This window comes from Convolutriloba macropyga, chromosome 11 (genome assembly GCF_964194025.1).
Source record: "Convolutriloba macropyga chromosome 11, txConMacr16.3, whole genome shotgun sequence".
NCBI classification, from domain to species: Eukaryota; Metazoa; Xenacoelomorpha; order Acoela; family Convolutidae; genus Convolutriloba; species Convolutriloba macropyga.
In genome coordinates this window covers 42,492,470-42,518,178 of record NC_134478.1, presented here as the reverse complement: position 1 = coordinate 42,518,178, position 25,709 = coordinate 42,492,470, and the positions used below count along the sequence as shown (strand labels likewise).

General features: G+C 37.0%; 3 protein-coding genes across 3 annotated transcripts in view; 2 read left to right on the top strand and 1 right to left on the bottom strand.

Annotated features, from left to right (window-relative positions):
* LOC142349696 (uncharacterized) overlaps positions 1-4,922 on the top strand; it is a 34,423-nt gene extending 29,501 nt beyond the window's left edge. Inside the window, exon 5 of the mRNA XM_075401425.1 lies at positions 4,541-4,922. Coding sequence (XP_075257540.1) covers positions 4,541-4,747 — 207 coding nt within the window. The 3' untranslated portion in view covers positions 4,748-4,922. The remainder of the gene's footprint in view (positions 1-4,540) is intronic.
* LOC142349136 (cysteine-rich venom protein-like) overlaps positions 1-25,709 on the bottom strand; it is a 319,707-nt gene that overhangs the window by 234,115 nt on the left and 59,883 nt on the right. The window lies entirely within an intron of this gene.
* Positions 21,074-25,709, top strand: part of LOC142349695 (uncharacterized) — a 47,847-nt gene continuing 43,211 nt past the window's right edge. Inside the window, exon 1 of the mRNA XM_075401424.1 lies at positions 21,074-21,270. Within this exon, the coding sequence (XP_075257539.1) occupies positions 21,155-21,270 (116 nt within the window). The 5' untranslated portion in view covers positions 21,074-21,154. The remainder of the gene's footprint in view (positions 21,271-25,709) is intronic.

Here is a 25,709-nt window from a genome sequence, read left to right as displayed (position 1 = left end):
CAATCATCCGTAGGTCGGTCGAACTCAGCTCGCTAACGTCCTCGGTTGATTCACTAGAACGAACCCCATCGGGGAGATCAAACAAATAACGGTCTGGTCCTGATTTTCGCAGGCGTTTCACCCAGTCCTCGATAATTCCGCCAGAGTTGCGGGCACCCGTTTGAACTACTGATAGAGCAGAGCACACGCAGTTGTACCTATGATGACCAGTACGCAGAGTCTCGATTCGGAACTGGGTGACGTCAAGGGACTCGGAACTAAAACAATGCAGTTACTTAATTATCATCGTATTTAAACATAGTCCGCGCAATATACTATAATACTCACTTTTTGAAAGCTGGAGAAAGCGGGTGGGTACCGTTAGAAGGTATCCCCAATTGTTTGCATAGCCGTTCTACCCGCCGCTTGTCGAGGTGAACCATAGGTCCGGTCTTACGAACCCCGATACGACGTTGGCACTCGTGGCATTGTGTCACAACTCGCTGACAAATCGGACGTAATCTTTCAACGTGGTACTTGCTACGAGCCAGACGCTCAAGTTTCACGCGGTTAGGGTGACCTTCGTCGTGATGCATCTTAAGTAGTGAAGAGTACGCGTCTTCATTGTGCAATACTCGCTTCCCACTCTTATAAAGTTTTCCGTCCCGGATACTGAATAGTCGAAGCTTCGTCCGGAAATGTCGTTCCTTGCGAGTAAGAAGCTTTGAGGATGTTATGGAGAGCTTTTTGTAGTGTAATATCTTGTTATTTTCATTGACATCCATTATAACTCAAAGAAACGGGAGTTTTACAAAATTCGTAATTTTGGCCAAATCGGAAATTTTTTACAAGTTGGGACCGAAAATCTGTACACCCCCCCCCCGATTTTTTGAAGCCGATATGGCTGAACCAAGCTGGGGTCACCATCACCCTAGGGCACCCCTAAGCTATTCACAAACCAGAATTAGTGGTGCCAGCTCTACCCAGTCGGGAGCCATTAACACTTATGAGGGGAAAAAGTGATAATTTTGGGGAAAAATCCGAAATTCGCAATTTTTGAGTTTGAAGAACGCTAGTCACACTAGGGTGCAATAAGGCCCTGAGCCTACGCCTGATTAGGCGGAATACGAACCATACCCCCCAAACCACCCTAAGTAAACAAAAGACCCGGAAACACATATTTCGTAGGTAACCAAGTATAAGTCGACTTGCCGGCCATTTTGAACTTTTTGCTTGTTACGGACGTACGACGCAACCGGACCGTAACCCTATAGCGGACAAGCGCACGTGCGGACGGTGACCTAGGAACCCCCCCCCCCCCCCTATGTAAACAAATCGCACGTAAAAACGGAAAAATCTGGAATTCGCATATATGTAAATTTGGCGGCCATCTTGACTGATATCTATTAGGTAAGTTTGGTATTCGACACGTTGAGGTTTTACGGCATTGGTATGACGGAATGTAAACAAAGTAGCCAATAGCATTATAGGAAGTGGAAACGTGGTGCAATAATGACGGTTATTTGGTTTGAGTAAACAAACTGTTTGCTCGGCTCATTATAAAAGCGGCTTACACTATAAGCGCAGCGCAGAAGTTTCCAATCGCGAACGAGTTAATTATCGATTGTTTGGCATAGTTTGCCGGTATTTTTGAGCGAGAGGCTCTGGTTAATCGTTATTAAGCGTCGTTGCGTTAACTTTGCCGGAGCGATTGAGCGAGAGGCTCTGAATAGTCGCTGTTATAGAGTTAGAGTTATTTGGCTAAGTTTTGCCTGATTTGATTGAGCGAGAAGCTCTGATTAGTCTTTGCGGTTCGGTTGCATTATTGAGCACCGATCGTTGTTGCAAGTGAGCAAGAGGCTCTGGAACTTGCATTATTTGATCGAGCAAGCGGCTCGGATTAGTTATAGTGATTCGACAGAGTTGCCTGTACCGTTGAGCATCGAGCTCAGATTGTGGTCTAGCGTGTTTAAAATCGCTAGACGGTTAGTTAGGCAATAGAGCGATCGCTCTGATAGTTTGCGGGATTACCGACGTTTAAAGCGGGTAGATAAACGTGTAGAATCGTACCGTTCCGTAGGAATTCGGCTGAACGTAGATTTTGTTGTGCTTAAGGATTACCAGTCAGTGCTCTGAGTAGTTCTTAAGTGTATTCTAGTTAGTGCTTTAAACTGTTACTTTAGCTGGATTACCATTGTATAGTTTGATTGTTTTGAGTTATAGTTACTATTATTCCGTTAGTTATTTGTGTACTTGGTTTATTAATTGAATAGTTGCACTAACTGTTTTGATCAAGCCGGAAGAGCAAATAAACGGGGCAAATAAAAAGAACGAACCACCAAATAAAAACCTTTCGAATTGTGAGATCTGGGCGCTAGTTCCCGTTCTAGGCTGCCTAATAAGGTTCAGAATCTTACAATAGTTTTTAATATCTATTTCATAGATTGGGGCTTCTGGGTGCAACAGTGACACCACCTCGTCACTTTGTTGTGTAACTCTACGTCTCGTTTTCGCATCATGAAAAGTGTTGTCAATAAAACTCTCAGCTTTTTTAAAGAATAGCGTAAACAGTATTCAAAAAAGAGCTATCAAATTTCCGCATCAAATTTCTTCAATACATCTTCTTGATACAATGCAACTGTTTTGCTCAATAATTTAAAATTTTACACTATTTTTACAATATTTAACAAAGATTTATAACGTCCGATTCAGAGACTTGAATTTATTTATTCCGAGAATCTTTTTGAGCAATTCATCGGCATCATTGAGGCTTGAACTAACTTTTGTCTAATTTACACAATGCTATCAATTCATACAAATTGGATACTGTAACGGTAGATCGGAAACTAAAGTAAACAACAGTGAAAAGAGGAGCAAAATAATTAGACACAATATTTGGACAAATTAGCTTCACCCAAGTGTTACCACCCGGGTTGACCAAATTTACTTATCATGAAGCGAAATATATGTTCCCTTAATTACCATAAAGCGTACCCTATATCTGCCATAAAAGGCATAATTTGTTTTCGTCCCATGATCTTCTTATGATTCTTATGTTTCCATATGTTACTCAATTTATGTTAAGAAAGTTTCTATTTTTTTCCCTTTTTACACAGAAGCTGATAATTTATGGGTAACGGTTATTGTCCGTTTTCTGGTTAGTAAGATACCATATATGATCTGTTTGATAGTTAGCAAGATAACACATATAGTTTGTTTTATGGGTAGGAAGATACCATATATGGTCCGTTTTAAGGTTAATAAGATACCATATATGATCCGTTTGATGGGTAGTAAGATACCATATCTGTTCAGTTTTATAATGATTAAGATAACATTTTTATTCCGTTTTAAGGTTACTAAGATACAATATATGGTCTGTTTTATGAGTAGTAAAAATCCATAAATCTTACTTTGTGTGGAAGCATCTTTTATGGACAATTGGTAACCGTAAAACGGTTAAACGGTCCATAAATGTTTTTTTATGGTGTTTTTTGTTAAAGAAGAGAGCATAAAAGTGAATTTTATCTTGTTTCGAGATTTAATGAATCCAAAACTGGGCTTTCGAATTGATTTGGAAAATAAATAAAAATGTGCTTTTTTACAGCATTTTTTAATGGAAACTTTGTAACCATAATACGATCCGTACAATTGTTTTTCATTGCATTTTATGGGTAGGGCACCATAAAAAGAAAGTACATAATTTTAGAATTTCATGCGCAGAAACGTTGTTTTTGAGCTACAAGTGGCCCTTTGGACTGTTTTTTATGATGGTCAACCTGGGCGCTAGCATTTTAGCTCGACACGCTGTGGCTTTTTGACTTTTCAAGTTTAGAGAAGTTATAAATAACAATTTTTAACTTGGACTGCCTGTAGTAATGCTAATTTGGTGTTCATTGTAGTAGATACTTCCGCGCCTACAGAAGTACTGAAGGAGACGCAGGAAATAAGTAAAACTAATCGGAAAAACACTCGTTGACTTATGCAGAGACCATATGGCCTTAGCTCTCTGCGAACCAACCCTTTCGCAACCCATGGAAAAGCCGTGATCTCCCTTAGTTTGCTTTGACTTTAAAAAGACCCATAAAAACTTTACTTCAAATGTAACTAGTTGCTGCACCATGTTTTTGTGGTAATTATTGTCCTTGCTTTTAAATTTCAATTTTTTAAATAAGTAAAGGTCTAGACTAGGACGAACATATCCACAAATCCGAAAATAAAGACATCAGTAGCTTCGTCGTTTTTGTTTAACTAAAATAAAAAGTACTGAAGACTTTTTTTACGTTTAAATGTTTAATGTCTGGAGTATTCAGAAGCTATGTTTTTCATCACCTACAAAATTGCCGACAAAAGTTATTGCCGACGTAAATTCACTTTTAGTTGTTTTAGTGTGAAAAGTAGGAAAAGTGGTCACAAACATCTTCTGAAAATACCATTTAAAACTTTCATCCGCTAAAAATCCAGTCAAAAGTACCTGATGCCCATAAAATAGGGATCATACACGCTCAAGTGGGGTACACGAAAACCGTTCGCGCAACAATTCTTCCCTCCTCTATTTTAGATGATGTGGGAGGATTCAATCAAACTAGGTTGTGGATATACCCTGTGTGGAAAGACTATCATAATAGTGTGTATTTACAACGAAGCGGGAAATATGGCTGGCAGTCCTCTTTTCAAAAACAAACATTTCTGTGCTCTGAACAAAAAATTGGCTAGTTTAGATCCCAAACCAAACGAAATTCCGACGTGTAACGATGTTAAATGCTGAATTAGTATAGAGGAGCTTCTGTAAGTTTCCGAGCAAAGTGCTGCGAAGAGAAACATTCTTCAGATTGCTGTCGCTGCATTAGTGTAATTGGTACGTTTAGTGATTAATACCTATGTATCACGGTGGTGGTGTTAACAGTTTATTTTAGTTGGAAAAAGGGAGAATAAAATTGTTTCATAAATATATCTTTTTGCTAAGTATCGGTGATTCCAAACTCTGCTATGATCAACGAAAATCACATGAAAATTGAAATTTTCATATAGCCGATTTTTTCAATCTTTATAGCTAAAGATAAAAAGCCTGTCGAAGTCTTCAATACGTTTTCGAGTTGAATGCAGATACAAATGAAGTATATGAAAATTTTAGCGCAAGAAACCCAAAATTGCCGTGATATTTCTTCAGTTGTCAACTAAATAAAAAACCAATAAGAGGACTATTACTTTACATAGATTTAAAGATTTAAATTCAGATGGTAGAAGATATAAAAAAATTTATAAAGAATATTAAGTTTAATCAATTTACCACCTTGGACAGCATAGGAGTCAAATGACTCTACAAGAAGTGCCCAGAGCATAAACGTGCAATACCTAATAAGACATATCAAAAAAATCTTTATTATCCAAATAATATGCCCTAAGTTTAGTTCGAATCGAAAAAATTTCGTTTTTAGATAATTGTTTGGGTAACAGACTTTCTTTGGCAAGGTGGTTGAACGTTTTTATGATTGAAAATCTCAAGGATTTTTTCTGAGTCTGTGCTTTGACTTTTGGCAAAGGGATGAATGATTTAATGGATGTCCGCATGTTTGGCCTGTTACTGTCAACATCAAGAAGATTCAAAAGAGAAACTTTTGCAATCTGAACCAGCATTTCTTTTACAAGAGCCTCAAAATATAATTCGAAAACTGACAGCATGTTATAACGTTTGAAAAAATAGCATACATGGTCTTCTCTCTTCTTGAAAAACATAGTCTTTAAAATGCGTTTTTGTATACAAAAAATAGAACTGAGTTTTGTTTTTTGCCGAACAGTAAGCTAAATTGCCATACGATATCATTCGTTTGGCATAACTATTATACATTTGTAATAGAAAAGTTCGGCCAAACCACATAATTTTACATTTTTTACTGTTAATGACAAGTTCCTTTCCTGAACACCAATTTTTCATCTTTTTCAAGTCACTATTGAGCTTTTCCTCAATTTCCGAGTTTCGGCCTTTTGTTAAAATTGCTCTGTAATCTGCAAAAGGTGCTTTTTTGAACTGTCCTGAACGCTTTGAGGCAGATCATTGATAAACAAAAGAAAGAACAACGGGCCCAAAATTGATCCTTGTGGAACACCTACATTAATTTCCATTTTTTTCGACTCTTTTGATCCGTGGACTACAAATTGTTTTCTATCTGAGAGGTATGAAGCAATGAGTGTACTAATTTTTCCTCCAAAGCCTAGATTTTGTAATTTTTTTTCATAAGAAGTGAATGATCAATTCTGTCAAATGCCCTCTGAAAGTTAATGAAACAAGCGAAACCCATATTTTGTGATTCAATATAACTTCGCATCAGTTCTGTAACTGATGCGATAGCGTGTGCGCTTGAGCGTTTTGGCCGAAATCTGAACTGTTTATTTGAGAAAAGTTATTAGAAAAATTCAACCACCCCTGTATTCATGACTTTTTCAAACACTTTGCTCAGGGATGACAATAAACTAATTGGCCGATAGTTTGAAGGCTTTTCAAGATTTCCGTCTATACGTAGAGGAATTACCTTAGCTGTTTTAAGACAAACCGGAAAAAATCCTTCTTGAATGCTCTAATTAATCAGCTTAGCCACGTGGTAGCTGACAACTGAAGCTACAAGTTTTAAAATTTTGTATCTAATCTCATCATGACCCGCTGAATTTTTGTTTTCTTATGAACTTATTATGTTGAATATTAGTGTCAAAGGGAAATGAGAAAAAAGTTTTGTCGTGATATGGTAAACCTGGCTCACTGTCTACATTGTGAAAAATTGTGTTACTCATTTTCTTCCCTATGTTGATTAAAAATTGATTAAAGTGTTCCACATCAATGCCTTTTACTGATTTCTTCCTTTGCCCTAGGAATTCTTTGAACAATTCAAATTTTTGTGCTGGACTACCTGATAAAGTCAATTTTTGATCATAGTGTTGTTTGCGAGCATTTTGCACTTCATTTGTTACTAAATTTCTTAATTGCTTCAACCGGACTTTTATTATTTGTGTGAGATATGAGTGTATCGTGTGCACGATCTCTCTTGCTAATAAGATTCCTTAACCTGTTTGTCATCCAACTGTTTTGAAGAACTCTTTGTCGTAATTGGACATTTATCATTAAAAAATTGTTGAATTATTGATCTTAGTTCACATCAAGAACCCTGAAGGTTATAATCTTTCATCTTGTTTAACCTGTCTTGGAGAATGAAGAGGAAATTCAAACAATTCTGTTCATTCTGAAAAAATTTAAAATTACAACTGTAATCAAACTCATTAGATTGAGAGCAAGAGACTGAAAAATCAAATTTATAGAGTAGATTGCAATGATCGCTGAAAGTCCATTTCAGGGTTGATGCATGTTTTAGATTGTTTCGACAAAATAATCGATATATTTGCTCGTGAACTTAGTTACTCTTGTCGGTTCTGCGTTTTGCAATTCATAGTTAAATGAATTGATCAAGTTATTGTACTGTTGATGGTATGTATCAGAGGTATCAATGTTTCAAATGTCTCAAAGAAAGTTTTAATTTTTTTCAGAGGGAGGCCTGTTTAGAACACACAATTTTGTTCGCCTTCTTCCGCTTTCTACGGGTAAGAGTAGATGCTCCAGATTTACGTCGAAAAAGAATTTAGATATTATCTTACAATCATCCCGTACAAAAAAGCCAAAGCCTCCTCCTTTTTGTCGTTTCTTTTTTTACTACCAATGGTTGATAACCTGTTATGAAGCACATATCTTAGGGATCATTATAAGTTGGCCAGCTTTCGCATACAGCTATTACAGCTGGTTTCCTTTCGAGGGTTTTTCGTTGAGAGCAGATTTTCCCAAGATGCGACCTTAAGGATTGCTCGTTAATAACCAAAAGCAATTTCAAGTGTTTTTCCGTTTCCAAGTAATAGATGATTGTCCAATTACTTGATGTTAAAAATGTTACGAAAACACAAAGTCAAAAAGGGCGTGTAAACTGCGTCTGTTTATAAATTCGAGTTTATGTTTGGACAATCATCTATTGGGAGGAGTGTCGTTGTCATTAGGTTTTCTTCCAGCAAGTGTTCCTCTCAGATGATAAGTTTGTCACAATTATCAATTTCATTTACATCACAATGTCGTTTGTTTCGCCGCTTGTTTGGCACTTGATTAGGATTCCAGTTGTTGGCTGGGTTGCGTTGATACGGAGATATTTTCCTTGTTTCCCGTGACTCAAGATCTTCAGCTGCCTTAACACTATCAACAGGTTGTGTTAAACGCCCATTTTCAGTTTTTAGAAACAGTTTTACCCTACAGTGTAGGTCGTTGTGACCAAATCCAGTTCGTTAGCCCGCTTTTGAATTGCAAAATCATGTTGTGGGAGACGCTCTTTCATTTATAACGGTTTAACAATTAGGGAGTTCCTAAATTCGGGATTATTGGTGGACGATTGTTAATTCAAGTTTATCGTTGTGATAGATAAATTTGACAATAACCACAGGGGGATGTCACCTTTCCAATTACCCAGTGGATGACATGCTTTGATTGCGTACGGAGTCTTGGAATAATTCAAGCATTTGTTAAAGAAAAATAGAATTTGATACATTATGTTGGCGTTACCAGGTTGCAAAGGGGGGTTATTTATAGTGATTCTGTCTTTGGAACTATACCGCGCGAATTGAATCACTCTGGATTCCTCAGAGAAACCATTTGATTGTCTTTTTCAATAAGTTTTTTATGGAAATATGTAAGAATGTTTCGCATTTTTTCGTCAGTTGTAGAACAAATTTCAGTTTCGAACGCGAAATTTTCACGTAAGCAGTGCAAAAATTTCAATTCAGTTCATGAATAAGTAAGCGACTGTTTTCGAACGTTGCTCTTTTGTGACATATAATTTTGACAACAATTGAAGTAGAGTTTACAGTGAAAACATCAGCTTATTTCCGTAGCAATTGATTAGAACACCTGAGCGCCACTCCAACTTAGACAATGGTTGTATTTTTCAAAATAGTTTCCAGAGAAGGATGATAACTAACGCTAAATAAATAGAAAATTTTTTTCTGAAAATTGTCGCGGCATTAATTATTTGTTAAAAGTTACGTGCAAATGGTTAAATCTTCTTTCAGAGTGGATAAAAAAAGAGGATCAAGTAAATACACAAATGATCAATATATGGATTATACACTCTAACGTACACAATGCAAGCGCGAAGTAAAAATGAGCCGACATAGTTGAAGCCGAAGTTTATGTAATTTTTCAGAGATAAATACCTTGTTAGCCATTAAATTCCAGTATTTAGTATTTTCAATTTATAATAAATTCCAGTGGTGCAATGAAAGAGGATACGTAATTTTGAAGGCATCCAGTGAGTGCGAGCACCCAGCAGACCGCTGCCAATAGCCATGCCTCTCGTCCACTGTGGGACATACAGCGAGCTGGTTATCGTGACGAAACTGCAACGACCGCAAAACGCTCCCATCGGTGTACCAGGGACAAGCTTGGATAAACAAGCGGCATTCCTCCATAATTTTGAACTTTAATTCCTCCATAATTGTGAAATGGCAAAAAATACCATCAAAAATAAGGCAACCAAGCGCAAGTGTTTTCAGTTCTCCGTTCTTATAAATTGAAAATACTAATCGCTTCCTGGAATTTAATGGCTAACAAGGTATTTATCTCTGAAAGATTACATAACGTTCGGCTTCAACTATGTCGGCTCATTTTTACTTTACATTTTGATTTGGCGTGATAGCCGAGAGGTAAGGTATGTGAATCACACGCCAATGATTGAGAGTTTAATCCCCTGCCTCCATGAAGCTGTCTGTGTGAGGAGGAGCTCTTACTTAACCATAGCTTCAGGTTCACCATAGCCTGACCAATATTGGCTGCAATGATGGTACCACGTGAAAGTTTCAGACGCAAAAAAAGTGGCTATAGGCACCAAAAAAAGAGCAATAATGCTCATAAAAAGATCAGTCTGAAATGTGGGGAATAATAAGAAAAAGGGCAGCTGAAAACAGGCTACCGTAGGCCTAATGCTGTTCCGCTGCGATTACGCAGAAACCACAATTATTATTATTAAATCATGCGGATGGTTTTCGAAGCCTTCTCTTGCCAACAAAAAACATTTGTTAGTGTTTCACAACAGTTTTCAGATAAATTACCATTTATCAATATAAGATTGATTTTTATGAGTTTGTAATCCATCAATAATCAAATTGCTAGTTAAAGATTGAAAATTCAAAGGTTCAGCTGTGTACCTACAAATGAAAAAAAGAATTAAAAGTATGAGAATTTTCTTAATTTATTATTTTTAAAGGATTTACATCAGAGATGATAAATGATATTAGTTTATTTTGTTCACAAATTTGCGAGTGGTTACAATTCTGCTTCTGTTAAAACTGCATCGGAAACATATATCGCCCGTCTGAAATGTTTATTTTTATATGAACTGCAAATGTGTTCCTTGCCTTTAATAGACATTTTGTTGGCTAATGTTTTCGTGATAATTCTATCCATTCAAATTGTGCGTAATTTCTTTTAGATTTTTGATCGCATATTGATTTTATATTGGAACGTTTTGATGGGCCACTTGCTTCAATGCTAATTTTTTCCACATAAAGAATGTTTAAGGTACTCTAAACTCAAGAATCCCAGTTTTTTAAATGTATTTCTCTTCACATGAACTAAGAATTGTGAAGGATATTGTTTTCAATGATTTGGCATTTGCAACTCCACTGCTGCACTTATCTTACACTTTCAAGAAATTAACCTTAAGTGCGTTCGGGTTTTTCTGTTGCAATGCGACTTTTCATCTCTTTAGGCGACGCGTGATTTCATTTTGCTAGTATGTAATTAATGTAGTTCGGCACATGCATTTTACTCTATTCTTTTTCATGTTTCAAATTTCACGACGGACTGAAGGTACAGTTACGAAATTTGTTATGTGATATTTATCATCAATAAAGTAACACAGTAAAATAAAAAATGATTTTTGGAGGGCAGTTGTTCACAATCTTATTCCAAAAACTGAAACGGAGCCCCCTGAGAATTCTCCTGCAATTCTTAGCAATGTATTTCTTAAGATTTCTATCAAAAAAGTTGGTGAATTACATTCTATTTGACAACAGGCGCACGAAGAGAGTGAAATTTTGCGAATTTGCACTCGAACGTAAGTTAATATCAGTGCCTATGTTTATGCATTTTAACTACCCTTGTGAACTACATTTATGTTCACGAACTCGAGAGGGTTAACCATTTTAGCTGCGACAAAAGTTAAGAGTAATTTATACTAGTAAAATGTGAAATCGGATTAAATATGTTTGAATGAACTACAGCGAGGAAACATAAATGTAAAAGTGCCTTATCGCAATTTTCAAACCAGCTTTTGTTTTTTTTGCAAAAAGAATCGATAGTGTTGCGTCGCAACACTTATTGTTGTTGATTAGACTTGCTTTAAACGCTTTAAAGACTTTAAGTGCTTTATGCTTAAGAAGAACTCAAGCTCAAAAGGAAACAAGTGTTGTTGATAAAATCAGATGAAATTATGATTTCTTAGTTCAAATCACGTGGTAATTTATTGTTGCATTTGTTGAAGAAGTCATCTTGAATTGAAATTTTGAAGCCCTCGCAATATGAAGGTCAAAAGGTTGTTTACCACAACATAACCCGGCCTCCTTGAACGAGTTCAATTGAAAAGTAATATTGAAGTCACTTGAGACCTTTTGACACAAGACATTTCACAGAAAATTTTGATGAGGAAATTGTTTTCTGAAAATTGATTGTTGTTTGCCTTGTTGTCATCTTCTTCGTCGTAGTCGTCATCGTTGTCGTCTTTGTCGTTGTCGTCATCATCATCCTCGTGGTCATTATCAACATCATCATCATTGTGGTCATCATTGTCGTTGCTGTCATGAAGGTGAATGATTTACAATTAGCTTGACAGACTTCAAAATATTGCAAATATTGAATGCTGATGATATTGACTTGAATATTGATTGCTCATTGTCTATGGAACGCTTATCTTCCGGTCTTGTTGTATTGAAATGGGTTGTGCTGCTGACTTGTCAATCCTCATCCATTGAGTCATCCGCTGTCTTCCATTTGGGTAACTGAGATTCTGGTCTCTCCTTCTCCAATGCAACCAGTCTGCTTACTGGTCGTATGTAGAGTCCTGTTTTTGTTCTAACTGGGACTACTCGTACTATCTTGTCATTTCCGTCGAATATTTTTGTAATCCTTGCCAGTGGCCATAGCATTGGAGGCGTGTTGTCTTCCTTGATGATAACAATGTCATTGACGGCGTGCTGTTGTTTGTTATCCTGCCATTTTGGTGATGCTTTTGAACCTTCTGTTTAATGTCCGGTTGTCTTCTTGAGATGGCTCCGGCAAAGCTGTCAGTGGGCGTCCAATAAGAAAATGAGCGGGTGTTAGTGCTGAGGGGTCATTGGCATCGCTAGAGGGGGCTGTCAGTGGGAGAGAATTGAGGATGGCCTCAATTTGAGTGATCACGGTTCTGAAATTCTCAAAAGAGATCTTTGTTGTCCCCACAGTCCTGTAAAAATGTCTCTTCATGGATTTTATCGCGGCTTCCCAGAGACCTCCGAAGTGAGGCGTCCGTGGATGAATTGTCAACCAGTTTTTCTGATGTCCTGTAGTGAGTGAAGGCATCTACCAGTTCCTTGAATTCCCTATCCCTTAATACTTTCCGTAACTCAATTTCTCCCCGAGTTCCAATGAAAGCCCTTGAGTTGTCACTATAAATATTTTCGGGCAATCCACGTCATGCTTTGAAACGTTTTACGGCGTCCAGACAGTCCTCTTTAGTCAACGTTGTCACTGTTTCCATATGAACGGCCTTTGTGCTGAAACATACAAAAAGGACAACATACGTCTTCTGCACTTTTCCGCTGCTGTTTTTTGTGCTGAAAGGTCCACAGTAGTCCAAACCAGTGCGGGTGAAAACAAGTGATGAAACAACCCGTTCTGTTGGCAGATCTCCCATTTGCGGCTGAAAATCCTGGCGTCGTGGCGAATGCAGGGCTTGCAGTTGTAAATGATTTTTTTATCAGCTGATAGTCCTCCGGGTATCTAAATTGTTTGTCGAAGATAAAATAATGTTAATTGTGGGCCTCCATGTAAGTTCCTTGCATGAGCTTCCCGCATCAGAAGCACTGTGATTGGCGAATTTTTGGGAATCAGAAAAGGAAACTTTTTGTCAAGGTTGTATGGCGAATTTGCTAGTCGTCCGCCCACGCGAACAACTTTGTTGTCTGGGTCGTAGAAGGGAGAAAGTCTGAAAAGTCGTCCTCTTTTTGGCAAGAGCTTTTTTCTTCGTTTTGTTGTACTGTTGATCAATTCTTCTTCATTTGTACCTACCTGTTGCTCAAATTCGTTGAAACTTGTTGGTCTATCTAAATTACCTAATTGAGCTGTACCAAACTTACCTTCAACATACTTCAACCTTACCAATCTTGCCTACCTCAACCTTACCAGCCTTACCTACCTCAACCTTACCAACCTCACTTACCTCACCTTGACCAACTTTACCTACTTTAACCTTACCAACCTCAACCTTACCAACCTTAACCTCACCAACATTACCTACCTCAACTTTACCAAGGTGTTTATGACAAAACGAATTGTCCGAATTGTTGTTGCTTTTCCCTTCTATCATTAAAGAAGATGATTGGCTAACAATGGCATCCAACTCTTGCAAGTAAAGTTTTTGAATCAGGCTGTAAATGGCAATGCGTCCATGGTAAAGATCTGAAGAGCTGAGTTGAAGTGATTGAAATTGAGATGCTGTTGCAGCTTCCAACATTTTCTGTTGACATCGTTTTGATGATAGGTTCCTCTTCTGTGAGTAGCATTTGTTTTTTGATTTTGTTGGATCTGTTCTGCTGGCAATGGTCTTCTGGCTTTGTTGTTTGGCCTTCTGAATGAATTTCTTGACATAACAAAAAATTCGAGCTATTTTTCTAAACGAGGATATTCTAATAAATAGCTGAACTATTGAGTTGTTCTCCTGAGTAACAACCATTGTTGTTTGCTTCAGTGTCTCTCGTTGCACTTCGTTGTTCACTGCGGGCTGATGTTCCTCAATTGATTCTGACTTCGGCTAATAATCTTTGCCTTTTTCCAGCCAGTTGGGTCCATTCCACCAAAAGCTGTGTTTGGCTAGGTTTGCGGCTGAGATCCTTCGTGATGCGCAATCAGCAAGATTCTCCTCCGTCGGCACAAAATTCCAATTGCTGGATGGAATGATGTTCTGAAATTTTGCAACACGGTTGGCAACGAATGTCTGCCACTTTCTTGGAAAGTCTTGCAGCCAAGCAAGTGTTACCGTTGAATCTGTCCAGGCGTACACCTTTGTTGTCGGGAAACGTTGATCGCTCAAAGATGATGATACCGCTTCCACCAAATTTGCTCCAAGAGCTGCTGCACAAAGTTCCAACCGTGGAACGCACAAGCTCCTTATTGGTGCAACTCTGGTCTTTGCTGTCAACATCCTTGTGTGAACCGATCCGTCGAAAGATTGTCGTATATACACAACTGCGGCGTAGGCTGTAGTTGATGCATCACAGAAGACGTAAAGTTCAATGTCCGATGATGTTGTTGAGATTGAAACTACCTTCCTGGGCAGTGTAATAGTTTCCAATTCCCTCAGTTGAACTCTGAGTCGGCTGTACTGTTGCTGAAGGCCTTTCGACAAAGCTTCGTCCCATCCAAGTCGGTCCATCCGAAGCAGTTGTACAAAAGACTTGAACTGTATGGTTGTAGGTGAAAGCCATCCCAAAGGATCGAAGATCCGGGTAACTTGCGACAGTATTTCTTGTTTTGTAGATGGTGTCTTTTTGTCTAGTTTTGCTATGAAACTGAAGTGGTCTGGATTTGGGTGCCACTTAACCCCTAAAGTTTTCAAACTGTAGTCGTCGCTTTTAATTGTCATCTTGTCGGTAGTTTCTCGAAAGTTTGCAGGTAATCTTTCAACAAGTTCTGGGTTACTTGAAGTCCATTTGCGAATCTCTAATCCTGCCTTTGAAAGAACTGCTATGATTGAGTCCTGCAGATACATTTCCCTTTCCAGATCGGCTGCTCCTGTCAAAAAGTCGTCGACGTACATGTCTGTCGTGATTCCTAGCTGTACATTTTTGTCTGTAACATCTTCCGCTAAAACCTGTAATGGACGAATAGAATGGAACGCTGATGATGCAATTCCGTACGTGACACGTGTCATCCTAAATGTCTTTAAATCTGTTGAGTTTGGTTCCTTCCAAAGTAGTCGATGATAGTCTTTATCTTCGGAGTCTAGTTGCACTTGTATGTACATTTTTGCAATGTCTGCTGAAAGGGCTACAGGATACATACGAAAACGGATCAGGATGCGGAATAGATCTTTCTGGATCTTGGTTCCCACCATCAGTCTATCGTTCAAAGAAATTCCACTGGTAGTCTTCGCTGAACCATCAAAGACTACACGCAGTTTCGTAGTTGTACTTGAGTCTTTGAACACACAGTGATGGCTGAGATAATAGGTTTTCTCTGTGGGCAGTAGCATCCCCTTTGCGGGTACTTCTTCCATGTGTCCTAGTTTAATGAACTCATTGACGAACTCGTTGTATCGTCTGTACAGATCAGGCTGTTTTTGAAGCCTATGAAGGAGACTTCTAAGTCTTCGTCGTGCTTGCTGCTGTGAATCCCCCAGTTCTCCAATTTCCTTCTTTAACGGCAGTTTTACGATGAACCTTCCTTCAGGGCTTCTTCGTTTGGTTGACTTGAAGTGCTCCTCACAGCTTCTTTCTTCGTCGGTCAGATGTTTAGTTGGAGGCACTTCCTCGATCCCACAAAATCGCTGTAAACTGTCGTCAAATGATGACACAAAGTAGGTTTGCAAACTGGAAGAATTGGAAGTTTGCACGTTTTTACGTCCGATTAATAACCAACCGAATACTGAGAGTCGATAAGTAACGGGGATGTTTGGTTCTTTCAGTCGGTTGTTCCCCACCATCAAGTCCTCGTAGTGTCCAGCTCCAATGTTTAGATCAATTTGCGCGGGCTTGTTAAAGTCGGGATCAGCCAACTGTAGTTCCTTTTTTGTCTCCCAATTGTCTGTGTTTATGTACCGAGAAGGCAAATCGTTAGTCATTTTCGTTAAAACTGACGCGTCAATGATAATTTGTGCTTTTTTTTGGTTGAAGGCAAAGGTCAACAAATCCGCGATTAGTTGAGACTTCATTTCCTCCGAGTCCAAAAACACGAGTATTGTTCCTCTTTCTCTTTAGCTGAAGTCTTTGTACTGCAGCCTCAGTCACAAGTTTATTCTGAGATGCAGAGTCCAGAATTGCTCGCAAATATACTATTTCTCCTTGGACATTAACAGGAACAATTGCTGTCTGGAGAAAAATTTCCTGTGTCTTGTCTTCATGGGTGAGGGCTGCTGTTATCTTTTGATCAATAGTTATTTGTTCTGAATTACTGCTTGAAGCTCCAGATGTAACCTTTTCCTGTTTCCCTGCGTTGGCATTGCGGCTGTTTCCAAACAAAGTTTTCACTTGATTGTTGACTTGATGCGCAGCTTCTCGATGCAACAAGGTGTGATGCTTTCGTCCACATTGGCGGCATGAAGAACCTTCGCAGTTCTTTGCTTGTCGCAGACAATTGAAACAAAGTCCTTTGAATTTGATCAGCTGGGCTCGCTCCTTGACACCTAAACCTTTGAACTTCCCACATTTGAAAATTCGGTGTTCCTCTTCACAACATTCACTTTGCTGATTCGTTGTCGTGACATGAGTGTGAAGTTGTCTCTGTGCTTGATTTTGTTGCGATTGCGATCGTTTTTCGTTATTTGATGAACTGTTGCTTGGTGCTGCTGACTCCAAGGCTTGAACACGTTCCTCCAGGAAAGTCTTTATTTCCTGATATGTCTGTATTTCTTTCCCCTTTGAAGAAAGCTCCCAGAACTTTCGTGTTTCGGTGGGCAGTTTTTCTGCGATCAAGTACACAAAGAAGGGGTCCTGATGCTCAACTGGTTGTCCCATGTTCCGGAGAGAAAGTCTGTTCTCCTCCATTGTGTCGACAAGTTTTCGTAATTCCCGCGTGTTTTCGCTTGAAACTGGTCGATAGGAGACAATTCCATGGATATGGGCTCGAAGTATCAATCTTTTGTTGTCGTATTGATTGTGCGAAATTTCCATTGCAACATCGAAGTTGTCGTCGGTGACTGTGATTGAAGTTAACATCTTCGAAGCTTCTCCTTCCACTGCTGACTTCAGGTACCGCAATCTCAAACTGTTTGTCAACTGATCGTTATCTATTACAACTCCCTTGAAGCGATCGAAAAACGAGATCCAGTCCAAGTAGTTTCCGGAAAAACTGCGCAAGTCGAGCTTCGGTAGATTGATGTTCTGTATATTTCTCGAAATCGTGGTGCTTCCGAGTGCAAATGAGCTCTCTTGTGACGAATGTCTTGTCTTTCGCTTAACAAACCGATGAACATAGTCAATGTTTTGGCATATCTTGTCGTCATACTCCTCTGTCTCAACAATTTCATCGTCCAAGTTGTCGGGATCATCAAAAAGGGACTGAATCTTTTGGTTCTGCTCCGATAGGAAGGCTTGCTTCTTCTTCAATAATTCAACTATCTGCTGCAGTCGGATAAGATCGATTTCATTGAGAAGTGTGAACGGTTTGTTCATTACGCCGTCTGCTTCATTGTAGAGTTTTGTTGCAACTCCTCTGCATTTGCTTGCATGTTTCTGATGTGCTGTTCTTTGCTTTGTTCTTGATGCTGTTCTTTAGTTGTACTCTTTGGCTGTGTTCTTTGTCTTTATCTGTTGCTGTAAATCTTTTGTGACTAAAAGCTCAGAAAACAAGTTAAAACAGCGCAAAAGTTGTGAATATAGGGTTGTATCTATCCCCCCAACAAAAGTGCGGCCAAATTTAACGCGCGAACTTATTCTTAGTACTTCAGGTGGCACAGTAAGCTAAAAAAACCGAGTTCTCGATGAGAACTAGGGAGAGAGATTGACCTCCCCTGAAGTTTTCCAAAAAAAAAATATGCAGAAACTTGAGTATACAGTTACCCCACTAGATATCCTCTGCCGGGTCCCTTGGTTAGGTTAATCAACCTAGTTATACAAGTTAATCAACTTGAATAACATGTGGGGGATGATGGTATCTAGTGGGGGGTCCGCTTTTCAATTTCCCTTTAAGTTTCCCCTTTTAGGTTATCAACAAATTTTTGAGAGAGTGAATGCTTTGGGTGCTTAATGCTTTGACTATTTTATCCTTAACCTATTTTCGTCGGACCTTTAAATGTTGCGTCGCAACACTTATTTTTGTTGATTAGACTTGCTTTAAACGCTCTAAAGACTTTAAGTGCTTTATGCTTAAGAAGAACTCAAGCTCAAAAAGAAACGAGTGTTGTTGATAAAATCAGATGAAATTATGATTTCTTAGTTCAAATCACGTGGTAATTTATTGTTGCATTTGTTGAAGAAGTCATCTTGAATTGAAGTTTTGAAGCTCTCTCAATATGAAGGTCAAAAGGTTGTTTACCACAACAGATAGCATCGACCTTGCGTTGTTTCCTACACATTTTGTAGATCGATTTTTTATAAAATTTTGAAGTCCATTCAAGACATCTTCAAGGAATTGCTTTGTTTGGATACTATTCAGTGTTTTTTCACCCAACAAAATTGTTTCGCGGCCTTATTTACCAAAATGATGATAAATTTAGTGAGTGCGTTGACATGAAGACTTCCAAAAAACCAAACAGTGTGCCACAGTGAATGGTTGGCAGTTTTCTCACAAAAAGGATTGAAGGGTTTTGATGGTTCAAAAATGACTCCATACAAAGACGCGTTCTGCATAACTCTGCAGCAAAAGTCATCCCTATATCTCAATATCCTATTATGTTTTTGCAATCAAAGAGTGCTCCCGTACCTTAGTCACATTATTTTTTAGCACTGAATCATAACAATCTAATTTTAAAAGAGAACTACAGTCATGAAACAGGTTATTCACGGGATAATATATAGCTCAAGTTTGTAAAGTTAACTCTCAGAGTCAGGTCTTTTCCGGAAAAGACGCTGTTCATGAAAAGTTTTCCGCATTATGTTCAGAACAAATTCAGAGAAAAATCGATAATTTCGAAATGAATGTTGAAATTAGGGAGATGCCTCTATGAATGACGCAAACAAACTCTCCAATTAAACTCAGAGTTTCTATGGCAGAGATTCCGTATGACAGATATTCAATACTTTTTCGTTTAAATTCACCAACACAAATTGAGAATGGAGCTACAAATTTTGGCTTTTTTCAGCCCTGCTGTTTTTTCTAGAACTTATCTTATCAATATCATGTTTGCAATTAGCAATTTACAGTTGCATCAACTTATTTAATTTCAATTTAATCTTTGATATTGTTGTAGATCTCTTTGTCAACTCAACTTGCGCGTTCAATTTTGTTATTAGTGAGTTTCATGCTTCTCTGTTGATGCTTGTAAATTTTGGCTGGCTGGACAGTTTGTTTCCAACCTGGGTGTCGTTCGGCAATTGTGAACCTGCTGATGCCATCAGCTTTCATAGTTTAAGATGATGCCAGCTTTCCCTTACCGAGATGAGTTGACAGCAGCTGTCTGGTAATCCAATTCAGGCAACAGGTAAACAGTACCTTCAGTAGGCAAGAGTTATAGCTTTCTCGACACTTGCTGAGCACTAGAAGGAATTAACAGGAACAAACAGCAGAAATCTAAAACAAACTGGAAAACAGTCTCAAAAATTTTTTCAAAAGTTAATGGAACAATTTTTTAGATAATAAATTCAAAGTGTATTAATAACTCAATGTGAATAATTATTTTGATCATTATATTGCCTATCGCGTTTTTCATCAAAAACCATTACAAATAGGTTTTGCAAAGCTGATCCAATCTGATTCCAGTTTTCATGATATGCAGACTAAAAACAGCATAAAAGCTCACCCTATACAGAGTTTTTAAAGAAAAATGGATCTTTAAGTTCAGAGAGAGACTTCCGAATTTTATCATGAACCTTTAAACGAAATTTCTAATAAGTGCCATGATTTGAACTCCTGACGTAGTAAAAATCATAATGGAACTACCATGATTCATTAGTTAAATCTCATGAGACTCAGATCCGGGTTGCAGTAAATAGCTGCTGACAGAGACAGAATAGAATCTTTACAGAAATTAAAACAACTGGTATCAAACTCAAACAGGTCTGTGACAACGTAGAACTTATCTTACGTAATCAAGGTTATTCTAGATGATAATTTCTAATTTTCAACTTGATAAACGTAAATCTGCAATAAACTTGCGCATCAATTAATGTGTATCCTAACAACATCCAACGTGATGGTCGCTTTAACACATTGTATAACACATCTATCAATTTCTAAAACTAATTTGCGGATCTTATGTTGGTTATGTAGACTTGTTTGGGTTCTTTGAGAAATGGTCTTTGGTTTTTTATTCTCATAAGTTACCCATGAAAGAGCAAAGTGCTCAAGCTTTTTGGACATTAGAAAAATATTTGACTCAAGTGCCTTTTCGTTCTATGTCCGTTTTAAAGAGTTTTCACAGCCCTTGAAGCCACAAGGGTTTTTCTGCTGAAGTTTCATGTTATAATTTTCGAAGTTTTTGAGACCAGATTCGTCCATTTTTACACAGTTTGTTTATGATTATTTTTTTCAATGTCAGTAGAACATTAATTCTGGTAATAACATTACTCACAATCAAAGAAAACAAATGCTATGAGATTTCACAGAAGTATATAGAAAAAGGTTGTATTTACGGTTTTTTCTGAACTATTTGATTTTTTCAAATATTGCTGAGTTTAAACAGTCTGTTAAATTTGATATAACAAGAACATTTTTCAAATTGTAGGCAAAAAAATTTGAAGCGAAGCCATGGGATTCTTAGTGTTACGAATGTGCGTTGGTGAACTGACCCCGAATGATAATTTGTAAGTTGTTTAGACTTGAGAGTTTTACTGTAATCACCAGAAGTTTGACCAGTCTTTTTGACTTCATTAAATCTGAGGATCAAACAATTTTTCGACGGCCAACACCAATGCAGCTAGGTTACAGAAAAATAGTCTGATAACAAACTCAAAACCTTCTTTGTTCAACAGAGAATCAATTGATAAAATACTTGCAATTATTCGTTTGAAAACGATTAAACAATACAAGATGCGCCTAATTCTTCATCTAGTCTTGCTATCTGTCTTTATTGGTAAAGGTGTAGTAGCACAGTTATTGTCTGATGACGAACAGTGTAATGGCATCGACGAAAGATCATACGAAAGGTTTCACCCATTTTGCATACTGTTTGCCGCAGTTATATACCATCCCGAGCCGAGGTGTCAACGCTAAAAAACGCAAAAATATGTAAGATTGGCGTTGAATGCGTTGAATTTATGTAAGATCTACGCTTGAGCGTAGATCTTACATAAATTCAGTGCATTAAACGCCAATCTTACATAATTTTGCGTTGAATTTTGGCGTAGATCTTACATATTTAGCGTTGAATTTAGCGTACATCTTACATAAATTCAACGCATTCAACGCTAATCTTACATAAATTTGCGTTGAATTTTGGCGTAGATCTTACATATTTAGCGTTGAATTTTAGCATAGATCTTACATATTTAGCGTTGAATTTAACGTAGATCTTACATATTTAGCGTTGAATTTAGCGTACATCTTACATAAATTCAACGCATTCAATGCCAATCTTACATAAATTTGCGTTGAATTTTGGCGTAGATCTTACATATTTAGCGTTGAATTTTAGCGTAGATCTTAGATATTTAGCGTTGAATTTAGCGTACATCTTACATAAATTCAACGCATTCAACGCCAATCTTACATAAATTTGCGTTGAATTTTGGCGTAGATCTTACATATTTAGCGTTGAATTTTAGCATAGATCTTACATATTTAGCGTTGAATTTAGCGTAGATCTTACATAAATTCAACGCATTCAACGCCAATCTTACAAATTTAGCGTTGAATTTTGGCGTAGATCTTACATATTTAGCGTTGAATTTAGCGTACATCTTACATAAATTCAACGCATTCAACGTCAATCTTACATAATTTTGCGTTGAATTTTGGCGTAGATCTTACATATTTAGCGTTGAATTTTAGCGTAGATCTTACATATTTAGCGTTGAACTTAGCGTAGATCTTACACAAATTCAACGCATTCAACGCCAATCTTCCAAATTTAGCGTTGAATTTTGGCGTAGATCTTACATATTTAGCGTTGAAATTAGCGTAGATCTTACATAAATTCAACGCATTCAACAAAAATCTTACATTTTTTGCGTTGAAATTTGGTGTAGATCTTACATATTTAGCGTTGAATTCAGCGTCGAACCTACATAAATTCAACACATTCAACGCCAATCTTACATAACTTTGCGTTGAATTTTGGCGTTGATCTTACATATTTAGCGTTGAATTTTAGCGTAGATCTTACATATTTAGCGTACATCTTACATAAATTCAACGCATTCAACGCCAATCTTACATAAATTTGCGTTGAATTTTGGCGTAGATCTTACATATTTAGCGTTGAATTTTAGCATAGATCTTACATATTTAGCGTTGAATTTAGCGTAGATCTTACATAAATTCAACGCATTCAACGCCAATCTTACAAATTTAGCGTTGAATTTTGGCGTAGATCTTACATATTTAGCGTTGAATTTAGCGTACATCTTACATAAATTCAACGCATTCAACGTCAATCTTACATAATTTTGCGTTGAATTTTGGCGCAGATCTTACATATTTACCGTTGAATTTTAGCGTAGATCTTACATATTTAGCGTTGAATTTAGCGTAGATCTTACACAAATTCAACGCATTCAACGCCAATCTTAAATATTTAGCGTTGAATTTTAGCATAGATCTTACATATTTAGCGTTGAATTTAACGTAGATCTTACATATTTAGCGTTGAATTTAGCGTACATCTTACATAAATTCAACGCATTCAATGCCAATCTTACATAAATTTGCGTTGAATTTTGGCGTAGATCTTACATATTTAGCGTTGAATTTTAGCGTAGATCTTACATATTTAGCGTTGAATGTAGCGTACATCTTACATAAATTCAACGCATTCAACGCCAATCTTACATAAATTTGCGTTGAATTTTGGCGTAGATATTACATATTTAGCGTTGAATTTTAGCATAGATCTTACATATTTAGCGTTGAATTTAGCGTAGATCTTACATAAATTCAACGCATTCAACGCCAATCTTACAAATTTAGCGTTGAATTTTGGCGTAGATCTTACATATTTAGCGTTGAATTTAGCGTACATCTTACATAAATTCAACGCATTCAACGTCAATCTTACATAATTTTGCGTTGAATTTTGGCGTAGATTTTACATATTTAGCGTTGAATTTTAGCGTAGATCTTACATATTTAGCGTTGAATTTAGCGTAGATCTTACACAAATTCAACGCATTCAACGCCAATCTTAAATATTTAGCGTTGAATTTTAGCATAGATCTTACATATTTAGCGTTGAATTTAACGTAGATCTTACATATTTAGCGTTGAATTTAGCGTACATCTTACATAAATTCAACGCATTCAATGCCAATCTTACATAAATTTGCGTTGAATTTTGGCGTAGATCTTACATATTTAGCGTTGAATTTTAGCGTAGATCTTACATATTTAGCGTTGAATTTAGCGTACATCTTACATAAATTCAACGCATTCAACGCCAATCTTACATAAATTTGCGTTGAATTTTGGCGTAGATCTTACATATTTAGCGTTGAATTTTAGCATAGATCTTACATATTTAGCGTTGAATTTAGCGTAGATCTTACATAAATTCAACGCATTCAACGCCAATCTTACAAATTTAGCGTTGAATTTTGGCGTAGATCTTGCATATTTAGCGTTGAATTTAGCGTACATCTTACATAAATTCAACGCATTCAACGTCAATCTTACATAATTTTGCGTTGAATTTTGGCGTAGATCTTACATATTTAGCGTTGAATTTTAGCGTAGATCTTACATATTTAGCGTTGAATTTAGCGTAGATCTTACACAAATTCAACGCATTCAACGCCAATCTTACAAATTTAGCGTTGAATTTTGGCGTAGATCTTACATATTTAGCGTTGAAATTAGCGTAGATCTTACATAAATTCAACGCATTCAACGCCAATTTTACATTTTTTGCGTTGAAATTTGGTGTAGATCTTACATATTTAGCGTTGAATTCAGCGTCGAACCTACATAAATTCAACACATTCAACGCCAATCTTACATAAATTTGCGTTGAATTTTGGCGTAGATCTTACATATTTAGCGTTGAATTTTAGCATAGATCCTACATATTTAGCGTTGAATTTAGCGTAGATCTTACATAAATTCAACGCATTCAACGCCAATCTTACATAAATTTGCGTGTAATTTTGGCGTAGATCTTACATATTTAGCGTTGAATTTTAGCATAGATCTTACATATTTAGCGTTGAATTTAGCGTAGATCTTACATAAATTCAACGCTTTCAACGCCAATCTTACAAATTTAGCGTTGAATTTTGGCGTAGATCTTACATATTTAGCGTTGAATTTAGCGTACAACTTACATAAATTCAACGCATTCAACGTCAATCTTACATAATTTTGCGTTGAATTTTGGCGTAGATCTTACATATTTAGCGTTGAATTTTAGCGTAGATCTTACATATTTAGCGTTGATTTTAGCGTAGATCTTACACAAATTCAACGCATTCAACGCCAATCTTACAAATTTAGCGTTGAAATTTGGTGTAGATCTTACATATTTAGCGTTGAATTCAGCGTCGAACCTACATAAATTCAACACATTCAACGCCAATCTTACATAATTTTGCGTTGAATTTTTGGCGTAGATCTTACATATTTAGCGTTGAATTTTAGCGTAGATCTTACATATTTAGCTTTGAATTTAGCGTAGATCTTACATAAATTCAACGCATTCAACGCCAACTTTACATATTTTGCATTGAAATTTTGCGCAGATCTTACTTATTTAGCGTTGATTTTTAGCGTAGATCTTACATATTTAGCGCTGATTTTAGCGTAGATCTTACACAAATTCAACGCATTCAACGCCAATCTTACAAATTTAGCGTTGAATTTTGGCGTAGATCTTACATATTTAGCGTTGAAATTAGCGTAGATCTTACATAAATTCAACGCATTCAACGCCAATCTTATATTTTTTGCGTTGAATTTTGGCGTAGATCTTACATATTTAGCGTTGAATTTTAGAGTAGATCTTACATATTTAGCGTTGAATTTAGCGTACATCTTACATAAAAATAACGCTTTCAACACCAATCTTACATATTTTGCGTAAAATTTTGGCGTTGATCTTACATATTTAGCGTTGAATTTTAGCGTAGATCTTACATATTTAGCGTTGAATTTAGCGTAGATCTTACACAAATTCAACGCATTCAACGCCAATCTTACAAATTTAGCGTTGAATTTTGGCGTAGATCTTACATATTTAGCGTTGAAATTAGCGCAGATCTTACATAAATTCAACGCATTCAACGCCAATCTTACATTTTTTGCGTTGAATTTTAGAGTAGATCTTACATATTTAGCGTTGAAATTAGCGTAGATCTTACATATACTCAACGCATTCAACGCCAATCTTACATAATTTTGCGTTGAAATTTAACGTAGATCTTACATATTTAGCGTT